The sequence below is a fragment of the Xiphophorus hellerii genome, chromosome 22 (genome assembly GCF_003331165.1).
Source record: "Xiphophorus hellerii strain 12219 chromosome 22, Xiphophorus_hellerii-4.1, whole genome shotgun sequence".
Classification (NCBI taxonomy): domain Eukaryota; kingdom Metazoa; phylum Chordata; class Actinopteri; order Cyprinodontiformes; family Poeciliidae; genus Xiphophorus; species Xiphophorus hellerii.
The window spans coordinates 16,769,752-16,783,989 of record NC_045693.1 but is presented as its reverse complement, the minus strand read 5'-3'; the positions used below and the strand labels follow the sequence as shown (position 1 = coordinate 16,783,989).

Sequence of the window (14,238 nt, the reverse complement as noted above, 5' to 3'; positions counted from 1 at the left end):
CACAGAGTAACCAAATTTTACTGGAGTAGATTATGAGTAGATTGTGGAAAGAATACTGAAATCATTAGCTGTCCACGCATGTGAATAAATTATTCTGTGTACATACAGTTCCCAATGAAAGAACTGTACATAATGAACCATGTTGTGTTCTGTGTCAAATGTCTTACCCATTAAAAGTCATGATGTGTACAACATGATCAAAGGTTTAAAAATGTAACATCCATCTTTTTCCTACAGCTTGGTCATCCAGAGAGGTCTGAGGTAATCTGAAAGTCTTAAAGCAAAGGCAGATCGTGATGTGCAGCCAGAGGCCAAGGGCCAGATTCTGGAAACTAGCTTGGAGCAAAATAAGAAATGGTCATGAGGTGAATGAGTTCTGTTTCTGTTCTGCTCAGTCTTGTTTGCAAAATCAGAGATTTTAGCTTTCACATCAGTACAAACAGCTCTAGCTGGAATTATCCTCTACGTTTGGGTTTCTAAAGGAATATCAAGGGTTAAGATTATACCCTCCGGGTATTAAGCTCTGTGCTCCCATACATTTCCATAGTGTTTACATCATCGTATTTAGGTTTTTACAAACAATAATGTCAGCTGGTTTATACTTGGACCATATAGTAGATGCATCATTTGCAGCAAAGTTTCCAGCAAAACGTTCTCATAGCACTGATTGCTATGACTGCATCAAGAGAGCAACACCAGGCAGAGTGAATAAGGACTGATGTGGATAAGGCCAGCAGGAGTCAGATTTTCCAGGCTGCATGCGTTCTCAGTTGAAGATGCAACACTGACAGTTGGGGCTTGAGGTCATGGTCCCATAGAGCCAGATGGAAGCCCAGCCCTGCATACTTACTCCGGACCTGCTAGTGCTGATGCAGAGTGCTGACGTCTTTTTGGAAAGCACCAGATGCTGCTGATTTAAGTTTCTATTACTCACACTCAGGCTGGGAGGAACGGCCAGGAATACAGTGCCTTGCATAAGTTTTCTTAGACCTTGAATGTCTTCACATCTTTTACTAGTGAGCGATTGTGAAGTGGAAGGAAAACTGTACTTGGTTTCAGCATTTTTGATAAATTTATCAAGGAAACCAAATCATCTGAAAATAAACGGCTGCAAAAATACCAATGTTTATTTGTGCACCTAAGCTGACTGGATAGAAAAGGAGATCAATGTAAAGTTTATTATTCCCAAGGGTAATTTGCTTAGAAAAATACAAATACCATTGGTAGGAATACAAATAACCACAACATTCATGATACAACCAGGAAACGAACATAGGCATCTTTTAGGTTTGGGCATATCAGGTCAAATAACTTATGAGGCTAACACTAACAGGAACAAATTAACATTTATACCTTTTTGCATTGCACTTTATTACCATATACTGGCAAGTTGATGGCATTAACCTGTAATTGATACGGTAAAGAGAGTAGTTTCGATCAGCAAGGGGAACTTTGACCTTTCTTGAAACTAATTCAGTAGAACTGACGAAGCTCTTCAAGACTTATTCCCATTATTTTGATGCACATTTCCACAGTACTGTCTGGGCTGTGCTTATTTTTTTCACCAACAAATAAAAAAAGTAGTTTGTAGATACGCAAATCAGGTTAAGACACATAACTAAAGACTGTAACTTTAAGCTGTGGTGCTATAAGGAATTAAATCAGGGGGATGAGTAAAAGTGCATGTTGCAGATTTTTTAAAAATATGTTAAGAATCATACATCATTGTCCTTTGCTTATCAATTGTGTGTTATAAAATTATAAAACGAAGGTTGTGGTTCTAACGTGAAAAAATGTGAAAAGCTCAAGGAGTTCACTTTCGCAAGGCACTGCTCCGACTGTCACCTGTCTTCTTGTTCCCATCCGCCCCTCATCATCCACATTCAAGATGTCCAAAAATGATTCCCAAAATGATCTTGCATGGAGTCAGGAGTGTCAAGATAGTTTAGATATCACTTAAAGGCCAAAGAGCTTCCTGACTTTTTGGAGAGCTGCCATCAGCTGCATGCATGCTGTTCATCAAGATTTTTTTTTTTCTCTGCCACATCTGATATCACTCCATGCAAAAAAGGCATGTTGAAAATTTTCCTTGATTCCACTTATCTGACAGAGAGCTGGAGCCGAGCAGAGATTTCAGATTGATAATGACACGCTCTAACAAACTAACAGATACATTTATATTCGGGTTTATTTTGGCAGCTTGTGATTTATGTTGTTGATGTCATCTGTGGTGTATGTTTGCGACAATTTTCTATACGGGGGAAAAAATAGTCTCTTTACCAAATGTTATTATAGTGGCTCAAAAACAGCTGCCAACATGAAGTCATGGGGCGGCGCCTTTTGACAATATCGTCCTCGGGCGAATGCTTTTTTTTTTTTTTTCATGGCTGACTGTTCGCAATCATCTCCCTGTTGAGAATCAGAGGAATAATTTAACACAGCTGTAATGGAAGCAAACGTCATTTATATGACCGCATATCGAGCCAAAACTGTGTGTAGGAGTGTTCTGCTTGTGATGAACTTTGATATATGAGTGTAACGAAGATGGAAACACCCAGTTGTTACCCGTGTGCTACAGAAGTGTGTTTTAAAATGCCCCTCTGCAGGAAAACAACAACTTTGGGCTGTTGCTTTTTTGTTTTGTTTTGTTTTATCATATCAAGGATCTAAAGCCGAATGAAATTCTTATTTTTCTGCTGTGATAGGCCAGACCCAAGGGGGAAGGACTGACACCCTACCAAGGGAAGAAAAGATGCTTTGGCGAGTACAAGTGCCCCAAGTGTAAGAGGAAGTGGATGAGTGGCAACTCCTGGGCCAACATGGGACAGGAATGCATCAAATGCCACATCAACGTCTATCCACACAAACAGGTACATCAGCCAACATATCGTGACTTGATCTGAGTGGGAAAATGTTGCACACGGAGTCTGGCTCATTTCAACTAAAGTTAACTGAATTCAGACTCTGGTTCAAGGATTTTCCAGATGGCCTCACTTAAGGGAAATAAAAACCACTTTATCTACACTGATGTACAAACATTGAATAAACAAATTACATTTCCTGATGCATAAATATTTATAATTAGGCAGTTAATCTGCTCAAGACTCAAAGAAAAACGCATTTATGAATGCCTCACGTAGAAATTTATGCCACTTAGGAAGTGGCAAAAAGTCTTGTCATGTTCAGGAAGAAAACATGAAATCATATTAACCATAATGGGGTTTTTTTTCCAAACCACACATGCTGCAATTAACATGGTGCACAACCAGTGTTTTGCTTTCTGTCCAAAAAATGTTTCTCAGAGCTTATTTTGGTGCAGAGGCGAAGAAAGAATCCACTGTTTTCCAGCTGGAGATATATTTATCCCTAACACTTCATCTTTTAATATTTATGTTTCTCCACATTCCTGCAATTCCACTTCCAGAAATAAAATTAGGCTGACTGCTAGAGGCCCAGCTCTCTGCTAACCTTTACAAAAACTGAAGCTGAAAATAAAAGATTTCCCCCATGTGTCACAGGTGAAACAATCGAAAGTAAAGTTACAAATTTAATATTTGGTTTTCATAAAATTTCAGCTTTGTGATCCGATCCCTAAGAATATTGACCAAACTAACTACATTCTTCTTTTTTAATCAATAAGCTTTAAATTGTTATTTTGATTTGAACTGTATCTGGAAGTCATGCCAGGAATTTTCAGCTTTAACTGATTGGGTGTCAACTTCTTTTTATTCAAACTATTTTAAAGGAACGGTGTTATTTTTTGCCAGGCACATTTTGCCATTTTATATCCTTTTGTATATGAACTGTAAGAGCTCCTACATGAACTATATGATGTTCTTGGGAGCGTTGAACTGAGACGTAGTTTGTATAATGAGCTCAGCAGACTCTCAATTCCAACAGGTGTTTGCTAGTTACTGCTGCTGCTAGTCTGGAGGAGCTGTGTGGGGGAAGGGTGATCTGCTGGAGACTGCAGCACCAAGAAAGACTTTTGTGGAAATAGGTGGTGCTTTGTGAGAGCAAACGTTCAGGTATCTACTTTAGGATAGCAGCATTTGAAGTGAACAAAAAGCTCAACAACCAAATACCTAAAAAGTTGCCATTTTAAACATTTCTTTTTTTTTTTTTTTTTTTTAGCATTTTAGTGATTGATGGCCTGACTGAAACACAGACATGCTCCAGATCCTAGAAAATGCATAACTTGTGTCTTCTAACAGAGTGCTGATATTTCTACATCGCATTTTCTCCCTGATAGACAGAGCAAACTAAAACCACTTTCTGATATTTAGTCAGCTGCTGTGGCCTTTTATGTCTCCTCTGTAAAGTGTCACTGCACATTGTTTGCTTTTATGATGAGTTTTTGGTTTATTTAATGAGATTCCTGGTAATGCTATATTATAAACGTGTCCAGGAATATTTTGACATCAAACAATCATTCCTGAATTGGGATTATGCATCAGTGGCCTCACCCTGATATCTGATCTTAGAACAACACCAGATCGGATCAGAACAGTCCCAACTCTAATATTTTCGCACTTCATCGAATCTTGATTTCACAGCATCCCACTGTTATATCACACACAACTAGTTTTCAATAGGACAATAGTAGCCAATTAACTTCCTCAGTCTGAATGAGTCTCTTGCTCGACTGCAGTTCAGCAGGAGAAAGAATGTCCACCACGGTTCCCTGAAACCACTACGGAAGCACCATAAAATCGCCATTAGATTTTCCAGTTTTGCTTTGGGACTTAATGTCTTTGACGCAGCAGTAGTAAAGCCCCAGATCTTGCTGGAAGAGTCATTAGTGGAAGTCTGAAGTATGTCTTTGTAATGACCCATACTAACCAGGTTTCCTTTAGTTAAAGCAGTTGGAATAAATAAGTGTTTTGAGGGGGAAAAAAACTCCAGAGAAGAAAGGAATAAATGAGAGGGAAAAATTTCCAGATGGGCTGTTAAAATCACCTCCAAACGTGCTCGCTCTGAAACGTTTCCTTTGTAGCTGATAATGATTCCAAGAAACTTGATGCTAATATTTCCAAACAGTCCATTATAATCAGATGAAAATTTCCCTCTTTTCTGGTACATGCTTTATAGCGAAAGCATGCTGAGGCTTTACATGTCTCTGAGCTAACTGTGTTTAGTACAAACCTGTTTTATGAACAACTTCCATGTGGTGTCCATCAGGCCAGACATACTGCTGATAAAACTGCTCGCTCTGTAGTTTATAGTGTAGTAACTAACAGCTTTACTTGATTTAAATGTGCATAATCAATTCAGTTTTATGAGTCTCCATAAATCATTTTGAAATTTGAAAATTTCAAATTTCCCCTTCTAAGTGAAGGATTTCTATCACAAACAGGGGATTTATTTCTGACTGACATCAAAATGTTTACGCCTCAGTTAAATTGGAGAGACTATAAGAAGAAGAAACTTTGTGAACAGGATTTGATGTAAACGTTTATCACCAGAGAGACTGCGCCTGCCGATTTAGGGAAGGAGTTAACATGTGGGACTATTCAGCCAATCAGAGTCTGGGCTCTGGTATCGATGTACCTATAAGTATTTTGCCAGAACTGAGAATAACACTCTGTGACATAAAAACATTCAGATTTGCACCATCTGTTGGCAATAAGAGGTTATGACTTTATTTGTAGGATCTGGCAAACAACCTGGTGGAAAGCACTTCCTTGCAGTTAACAGGTCAAAACCGAAGTGCCCTTCTTTACTTAATTAGTCTGACTCATTATTTGTTTTGTTTGTTTCTCCAGCGACCTTTGGAGAAGCCGGATGGCCTGGATGTGTCTGACCAGAGTAAAGAGCATCCACAACACCTGTGTGAGAAATGTAAAGTCCTGGGCTACTACTGCCGCCGCGTGCAATAATCATCTCTACCCAGAGGGAAAGAACTTTGCCATCATAACTCATGTTATCTGCCTATTGACAAGCAGGTCTTCCCTTCTTGTCCACTCTGTTTCCAGACGGTAGCTCTAGTCCTCTCTTTATTTCTGACACCTTCCTTCTGTAAGATCAGGATCATTCATCTTGCACGCTTTCCAACAAATTGTAAAACCATGTACTAGGAACTGCATTACTCCAAATGTATATTTAACTCCAGCAAATTAATGTATCGATGAATTAGCACCAAGCATGTGTCGTATTGGTGTCACTGACAATATGTTTAGTGTCAATACCTCACCTTGGGGTTCGTTGGCTTTGTGTTTACAGAGATCTGCTTTCCTTTTTCTTGCCAAGTGAAGTATGCGATGTGGTGAACATTTTAGTCAGAGGGCTCTAGCGATGGTAAAATGAAAAAGAAGGCCTTCGACCGCTCGTTTTAGGGGTCAGCAGCACATCTTACTAACTGTGAATTAATTGAGGGATAAAGTGCCATACATCCCGAGCTTACATTTCACATATTTATTTCCTTTTCTTCTAGTGTGCAATTTGAATTTTAACTGGGACATATGGAATATTTTTTTTCTATGTTTGTGTATCACATTGTGTTACTGCTTCCATGTGTATTTAGGAACTACTGTAGGTTCAGTCGTATAGCGTCGCTCCTCAGATGGATTTTTGAAAATGTTGACAGAAGCGGTTTCACCGAACCCCTCTAGGGATTTTTCTTTGCTTTGCAAATTTGGATATAGCTGTATTGAGCAGCAGCAGATGTTGGACAGATTACTGTAGTTTCAAATCAAAAGAAGAGTCAATCTATAGTTTCAGTCTGAATATGATCTTGTTAAACAGTATTCTTTATAGCAATGAAGTTCTTGCCATTCTTTGAATTGAATTAAAATTTATATATATATACACTATATATAAAAAGCTTAGAAGTTAAACTGTAGCATTTGACAAGCCAGTAAATGAATTGAAATACATTGTAGTTATATCTGGTAGATATTTCCAATGCCTTCACCATTGTGTCCAGTAGCTAACTGAATAGGGAGGCTATGCAGGAAGGCTAAAGGTATGGTTCAGGGTATTTGAAGAGAGGTTTTGTTTAAAAGTTATGATGCCTGCTTGCGTTTTTATTTTGTATAAATCCAAATTAGCTGAATCCATAGGCTGAAGCTAACCGCTAGTCTGAGAGGGGACAGCAGTTTGTAGGAAAAATGTCTGGTAGGAACCTTTAAAGTGCTATCACTTTTACAGTGGGGGTTATCTGCACAGGAAGATTATTGGTGCTCTGTCTCCTACTTTCATTATTTTCCTAATATTAAAAATAATTGACTTTTGTGTAAAAGCACCCCAATGTAAACAATTTAAGGGTTTTCAGGTTCACTAAGTAGTGCTGGCTTAAACAAAAAGTTTTGGATTTGGGAGTGCGCATGAGCTGGTTTCTGATATTTAATCCTCCTGAGGTTTCAAAGATACAGTTTCAGTACCGGTAAATGTTTCCATTATACCGTTCATTCAGTTTAAAATTTTTATGTTGAGATTCAAAAGAGACTGCAGAAGTCACCAGCATCTTCTTGGACAGTATGGAGCAATAAGTATCTTTATACTGCCCCTCCCCCACATGTTACTGTGGACTGCCAGATGTGTGGCTGAAAGAAGGATACTAACCTTCCCAATTTTACTCTACAAAGTAAAATCATAAAATCAAAAGGAAGTATAAGAACAGAAAAACTACTACTAAATCTTATGGGTGCTTTTTAGAGTTTTTAAGTCTATTAAAATAACTGTAAGCATTTGTAAAATATAACATTATTATAGCAATAATTAGCAATATGTTAATTATTTAGCAGCAGTTAGAATAATTGTCGCTCTCCTGTTATAAATTAATTAGGCATGAAATGTTTTTTATATATATTTTTTGTTCATTTTTGTGTAAATACTGCAATACTATAGTATTGTCACTCAAACTTATCATACTGTGATAATCTAATACTGGCATGTGCCTTGTGTAGGATGGTAGCTGTTCGCTTTGGTCTTTGCTTTTCTTTTAGAAAGTTATCTACTGCTGGTAAGATGTTGGTTAATTATAACTTTTTGATGGAACCTCACTTTGAAAATCCTGAAGTATCTGTTTTAGCTCAGAATAAGTGCAGAGATAATTTATAAGTGGAGGAATTGAATTTGAACTTTGGCTAAGTGAAAGGCAAAGCTGATAATTGTTATGTATACTGAAAGTGATGTAACACAGTTTTTCAGTGCCTTCTATCATAAGCTTTGTGACGTCAGGAGGTATTATCAAACTGTACATCTGAAGAATTACAGAGGGAGTTTTATATTAGTTTCAAATGATTGGAATCTACCTTTAAAGGATTCTCTTCCATGCGAGTTGTGATCCCCATTACATGTACTGTATCTGAAGCCTTTTAAACGCTGGTTGAGTATATTTTTATACTGTAACATGTACGTGCCTTCAAAAGATTTCCAAGAGTAAAGGGTAAGTGCCGTGGGCTCAGAGGTGGAACTGTGTATGTGCTAACTGATGTTCAGAAAGTCTGATGGAGGTTCAAGATGTGACAAAGGATGAGAAAAAGATTAAAGCCCCTCTGTTAGCGGTTGAACTGGCATGGCGGGTGTTTGCTTCAGAGCAGTTTGCTGGACCAGCGTTTCCAGCTGGCAATAACAATCCCACTGTGGTCTGTTGTCATGGAATATCAACATAGATGTTATTTCTTTTTAGATCCTCACAACAGAACGAAATGCTTATAAAACTTTGGACCTCACGCTTTGTTTTGTTTCTCCTTATAATCTGTTGTGGTTGCATTTATCCAGGAAAATATTGTTTTTGTCAAAACAAAAAAAACCATCCACATTTACTTGCAGTATTTGGAGTCATACTGGTACATTGCTGTGTGTGTGGAAATGAAGCTAAATGCCAACTTTTCAGTTAAAAGGGCACTCCAGGGATTTAGTTCACAAAGCTGAAAGGCTTAACACTAACAAAAGCAAATGTCTTATTCACTTTCAGTCACTTGGAATAAACTCAAAATCCCACTAACTTGTTTTCCATATGGTCCCATAACATAATCTTTTATAAACTACACTGCCTGTTCAAAGATGACATCACACCTGGCATTAACTTGTGTGTTTGGGATGATTAAATCACATATGGAGAGCTGGAAGTACATCGACTCATGCCTGGCATAAATGTGATGTAATCTGATTTCCCTGCTAAATACAATTAGCTTACAGAATATTTGTTTGCAAAGACTAGATGGTTTTTGTTTTTTTTGTTTATTTTACCAGTTTCATTCCTCATCTGCTTGCAATGAAATGCTTATGCAAACAGTTGGCACCTAATTGTAGCACAAAACTTGTTGCTTATTGAGTACTAAAGGCATTTGGCCATATGTCTACATAAAGACCACCTCTTACTGTGCTATTAACAGTAGGATCACATTGCATTCACAGGACAGGTGTAAAGATCCCTTGTGATTTGATTTCCTGTGAATGCCATGTGGTATCAATGGTCAAGATGCAAATATTAGAGATCTCCAACCTGTTGCTGATCATTTTCACCAATTCTGAGTTCTTTAAGAGCTGCAGAAAATAAAACTGTCTTTTTTTGTACTTCCCGCAATCGAAATAAAATGCAATTAAACATAAAACTAAACAATGATTTTCTCCAAAACCAAAGTTAGAACACTGAAACTTAGGATTTCTAACTGTAAACAGCAGTCTCTTTGTGTGCATTTGATGTAAAAATGAATGGACTTTTAGCTGATTTCCAAAACAAAGCCAACTCTTTCAACTCCAGTACATTTCATAACAGGCAAAACTGGAGCCATTAAAGAGGAAAAAACAAAGGAACTTAATTAAATATGTTTGGCTCCCTGTTATCTGCAAATGTCTCGTTCCCTGTTTAAAAGTAGCAGTAGGAAGGAGGAGGCAAAATGTCTATAGAAAGTTGTTCCTTTCTGGAATCTTCTCACACCCTCTGTGCTTTACTTTATATCACCTTAACAATACTGGAACAGCTGAGTCTTCTTTCCTCCATTACAACTTCCACACTCAAGAGTGTTGTTAGTGTAAACAGTTGACTTAGCTATGACACCTTGACTGACATGAAAAATGATCAGGTTTATAGCTTTTTAGGGATAAAGTCAGTCCTAGTCATCAGTTGTCTTTTTGATGCATTTCTACTTAAAACTCAGAAGCCTTTTAATTGATATTTCCAGATGAAGTGAGATTACGTGTCATTAGGATGCTGTTGACGTAATTTTCTCAGTCTTGAAAAGGTGTTGCTTTTTCAAAACCTGAGAATGTGCTAACTTTATTTATTAAACTGGCGGAGTGCCCCTTTAAACAGAAGATTTGGGATTTTTTAAAATTTTTTATCTTTTGTCAGACTCCTTACAGTCATCCGTTAATGGGAACAATCCATTTGTCTTACTGTTAATGTTCTCCGTTTGCTTTGTTCAGTGACACTAACTGGTTTGCCAGACTACATACCAATGTTGCCTTATAAATTAACCTCATGAGTAACAGTGTTATTATGGGAGAAGAAAATCCCATCAGAAAGTTTGGTTCCACACAGAAACGGGACATAATGGTGCCATTATAAATGACATCTCTAGAATCAAATGATGGAAGACATTAAAAACAGAGAATGAACTTGTAGACTATTTTGAATTTTCTAGTACATCATCAGATCAGAATTAGCTTTTTGTTTTCTATAAATAAGATGTGTATTTTGGAAACATTACTAGATGTTGAAATTTCTAAAGCAATCTGCAACTTATTTCCCTGACGAAGATGTTTTATGTATATATTTGATGGCCATGAGTTCCGATGTTTATCAATATATAGCTTTTTTTTGTTTGTGTCTATAAAGAAGGGCCTATTGCTGAGAAATAATCAAAGCTGGGAAATTGTTTTTGTTTTATTTTACACTCGTCTGGAGGAATATCCTGCAGAAATATTTATGGACTTTTTACAACACTTTTTGTATAGAATATGCAACAAAGTTTCACGAAGAAGGAAATATTGATGTCTACATAGAATATTATTAGAGAAAAAGCTGGTACATAATTAATACCCTTTCTCATTTATAAGCCATTGTATTTTCCATGTGGTAGCAGTGTTAAATAACCCACATAGATATGCGACTAACCCGCCTTAAAGCCGTATGTATTCTTTTTGTAAACACTAATATGCAAATTCATTGTGTTAACATGCAGAGATGATGTTTTTGTTGTTTCTTATCTAGTGATGGATATTCACCACTGTATAAGCACATTAAACTGTGAGATGTAGTTTGCTTAAAGCAGCAACGACAGGAAACTGTTAGAAAAAAATGTATTTGTAGATTAGGACGTGCTATGCTTTTGTCAGGAAGGTGTGTTTGACAAATAACTGTCCCGAGTTTGCATGTGCATGTGTTTGGATCTGGATGAAATATTACTTTGTGCAATTTACACTTATTTAAATCCTTTACAGTAGTTTTAACATTATCAGCAACGTTAGTCCTGAAGTATTTCATTTAACAGAAGTGTATCCTCTATGATTAACACATATTTACTGAATGTAATGTGTTAACACTTAAATGTGGTCGAGCTGGAACGTTCTGTTTCTCTCTGTGGGGTGTGTGCGTGTGTGTGTGTGTGTGTGTTTGTGTGTATCTCTTGAGATGTTTGCAATGCAATATTGCAATAATGTTATGTTTGAATTGGACGGAACACAGGCGAGAGGTGAATGATTTTTTTATTTTTTATTTTTTTGGGAAATATGGACCGGAGAGGTTTGGAGCGTCGGCCACAGGTTTTTCACGTCCATGAAACGGCATTCCAAAATGTGCCTTATTTGATAGATGGGAAAACATTTTAGTGCTTTGGAGCTGTTGAGAGCTTGATGAATAAAAGGCAAATTTATATCTGCTCAAAGTGTGTTTTGTTTTTATTTATCTTGTGTCTGGTTTCAGCCAATACCTCCTCACTGATTCCTGATGTCTCCAGTGTAGAAGAACTTTCTCACATTTTAGCATGTTGCAACAACAGATGAAAGTCGTTTATAAGGAATTTATAAACTACCACAGCAGAGTAGTGCCATTTACTGTAGTTAGTGGAAAGGATACCCACGTTTTCAGGGGGGTGAGGGGGGTTTCTTACAAATAAAAGACAAAAAGTGAGGTGTCCATTTGTATTTAACCCTCTGAGTTAATAGCTTAAAGGAGAGTCTTTGGAGGATGTCTCTACCAGTTTGCACATTCAATGACTTTCTCCCACTATTCTTCCTGGCGAAACAGCTCCAGCTGCACTTTGGCTTGACCATTTTAATCATTTAACAGGTTATGATTTAAAACCTGGCTCTAATGTTTGGGGTCATTGTCTTGCGAGAAGGTTAACCTTCCACTCAGTCTCAATTCTTTTCCTGGCTCCTGCAGCTTTTCTTCCAGGATTACTCAGTATTTTTGCTCCATTCCTTTTCCCATCGACTCGAACCAGCTTCAATTCTGTTGGGAGACGAAAACTTCCCCCGAGCATGGTGATGTCACTGCCACTTTTTATTGCTAGAATAATGTGTTCGGGGTAATGTGCGGTGCTAGTTTGCCTTCACACAGCATAACGCATGTCATTTTTAGCACCTTCTGCATGTCTCTTGTACCATACATGGTTTCTTACGAACCTTAAATGGGGCTTCTTTTAGCTTTTGTTGTGTGTTGCCTGGTCTTAGTGATGCCATTTGCTCCCCAATGACCTTCTGACCCCTTTACAGAACAGCTGTATTTATACTCGGATTCAATTAGCCACAGGTGGACGTTAGAAGCTAACAAGGTTGTAAGCAATTAGCTTCACTGGATTTTATCAAGGGATATCAGAGTAAATGGTGTCTACACCCTCTTTCTAACACTTTACAGTAAAGCACTACTTTATGTTGGTCTATCACATAAAATCTCAATAAAATGCAGTTGTAGTTGCGATATAACTAACGGCTATAAATAGTTGTGCAAAAATCTGTTTTACAATCGCTTCATTTCTATCTTCGAAGGCTCTAGCTCCTACACAGGACATAGATCACGGTGAAGAGGTTCCTAATGGATTATCCGTGGTAGTTGTGTTATGCAGACGGGTGAGACATGTTTAAAACCCTTTTTTAAAAAAGAAAAAAAGAAAACATTCCGTGAAAGTGCTGAAAGATAGTAGACACATAAAGCTGCCAGGCCTCGCATTTCAACACCCGGAGTCTGGCTGTGGATAGAACCCCCCCCAAAGACACATAAAAAAAGGACACTCGCTGACACGTGTGCTGGGTGATAAATATGAGTCATTTCGCCGAGAAAGTGGCCGTTCCCAGCTGTCAAGACGTCATTGTTTTGCACGTGTCGAGAACAGCGCCACTCTCCTCCAGGTCGAGCTTTCTTATTCACAATATTGAACACGCATTTCAAATGGCTACAAACTAAGAGAGGGTGGAGACCCAAATTATACCAAGTTTGTTACATCTTTTAGCCCAAACAGAGCGTGAGCAGGGGGAAAAAAGTCACTATGGCAACAATGTAATCTGAGAATTCAAACAAACGATGGAAGGTCAGGACACATGTGCTTTCATTTAGGGGCGAGAGCTTGCCTTTTCACGTCGCTTCATTATTTACTTTCATGAAGTATTAGGTTGATGAGCAGCACCACCCACTCTCAGGCTTTCGGGTTGGCCCGGGCCTCCTCCCCTCTTCCTTCTGCCTTTCAAATAAAGATCCTACGTGCAAATCTAAACACATCCTCAGGTTCCTCTGTGGTTCCAGAAAACCAAATCATTTGCACTGACTGAACCCGGAGTACATATACTGTAGTTCACATGTTCATCATCTGGTAACTGTATTCAAATCGGGGGGATGTCACATCCTGCTCCAAAGGACAGGAAGTCGCTTGTGCTGAAGTGTGAGTCTAAAAAAAGCAAGTGGAACGTTTTTTGTTTTTTTTTTCCTCGTGAAGCTTTAAAACCAGCAGGGTCGGTGGCACAAGGGAGCACATGTCCTGTAATCAGACCACAGCTTGTAACAATCTGTAAAACAGCTTCTTAGTTGTGCATGGAAGTACAGAGTACGTCCTGCTGTTGTACTTTTAAAATCTCATCTCTAAAAATAAGGAGATGTTGTAAAACGTTATTTAAATAACACAGCAACGGAGTTGAGTATAAAGAAGTGCATAGTGTGTGTGTAGCAAAATTCGGTTATTGACAAGGTTTTGCAACAAAAGGCGAGGCCCTTCAGAAAACCTTTTCACGTCACAACCACTGACTTTATGGATTCTATTGTAGGTTATATGATAGAGGAAACACACATTAGTGCAT

General features: G+C 38.0%; 1 protein-coding gene across 1 annotated transcript in view; it reads left to right on the top strand.

Annotated features, from left to right (window-relative positions):
* zcchc24 (zinc finger, CCHC domain containing 24) overlaps positions 1-11,829 on the top strand; it is a 47,092-nt gene extending 35,263 nt beyond the window's left edge. Inside the window, exons 3-4 of the mRNA XM_032552584.1 lie at positions 2,706-2,870; positions 5,766-11,829. Coding sequence (XP_032408475.1) covers positions 2,706-2,870; positions 5,766-5,879 — 279 coding nt within the window. The 3' untranslated portion in view covers positions 5,880-11,829. The remainder of the gene's footprint in view (positions 1-2,705; positions 2,871-5,765) is intronic.
* Positions 11,830-14,238: the final 2,409 nt, after the last annotated feature.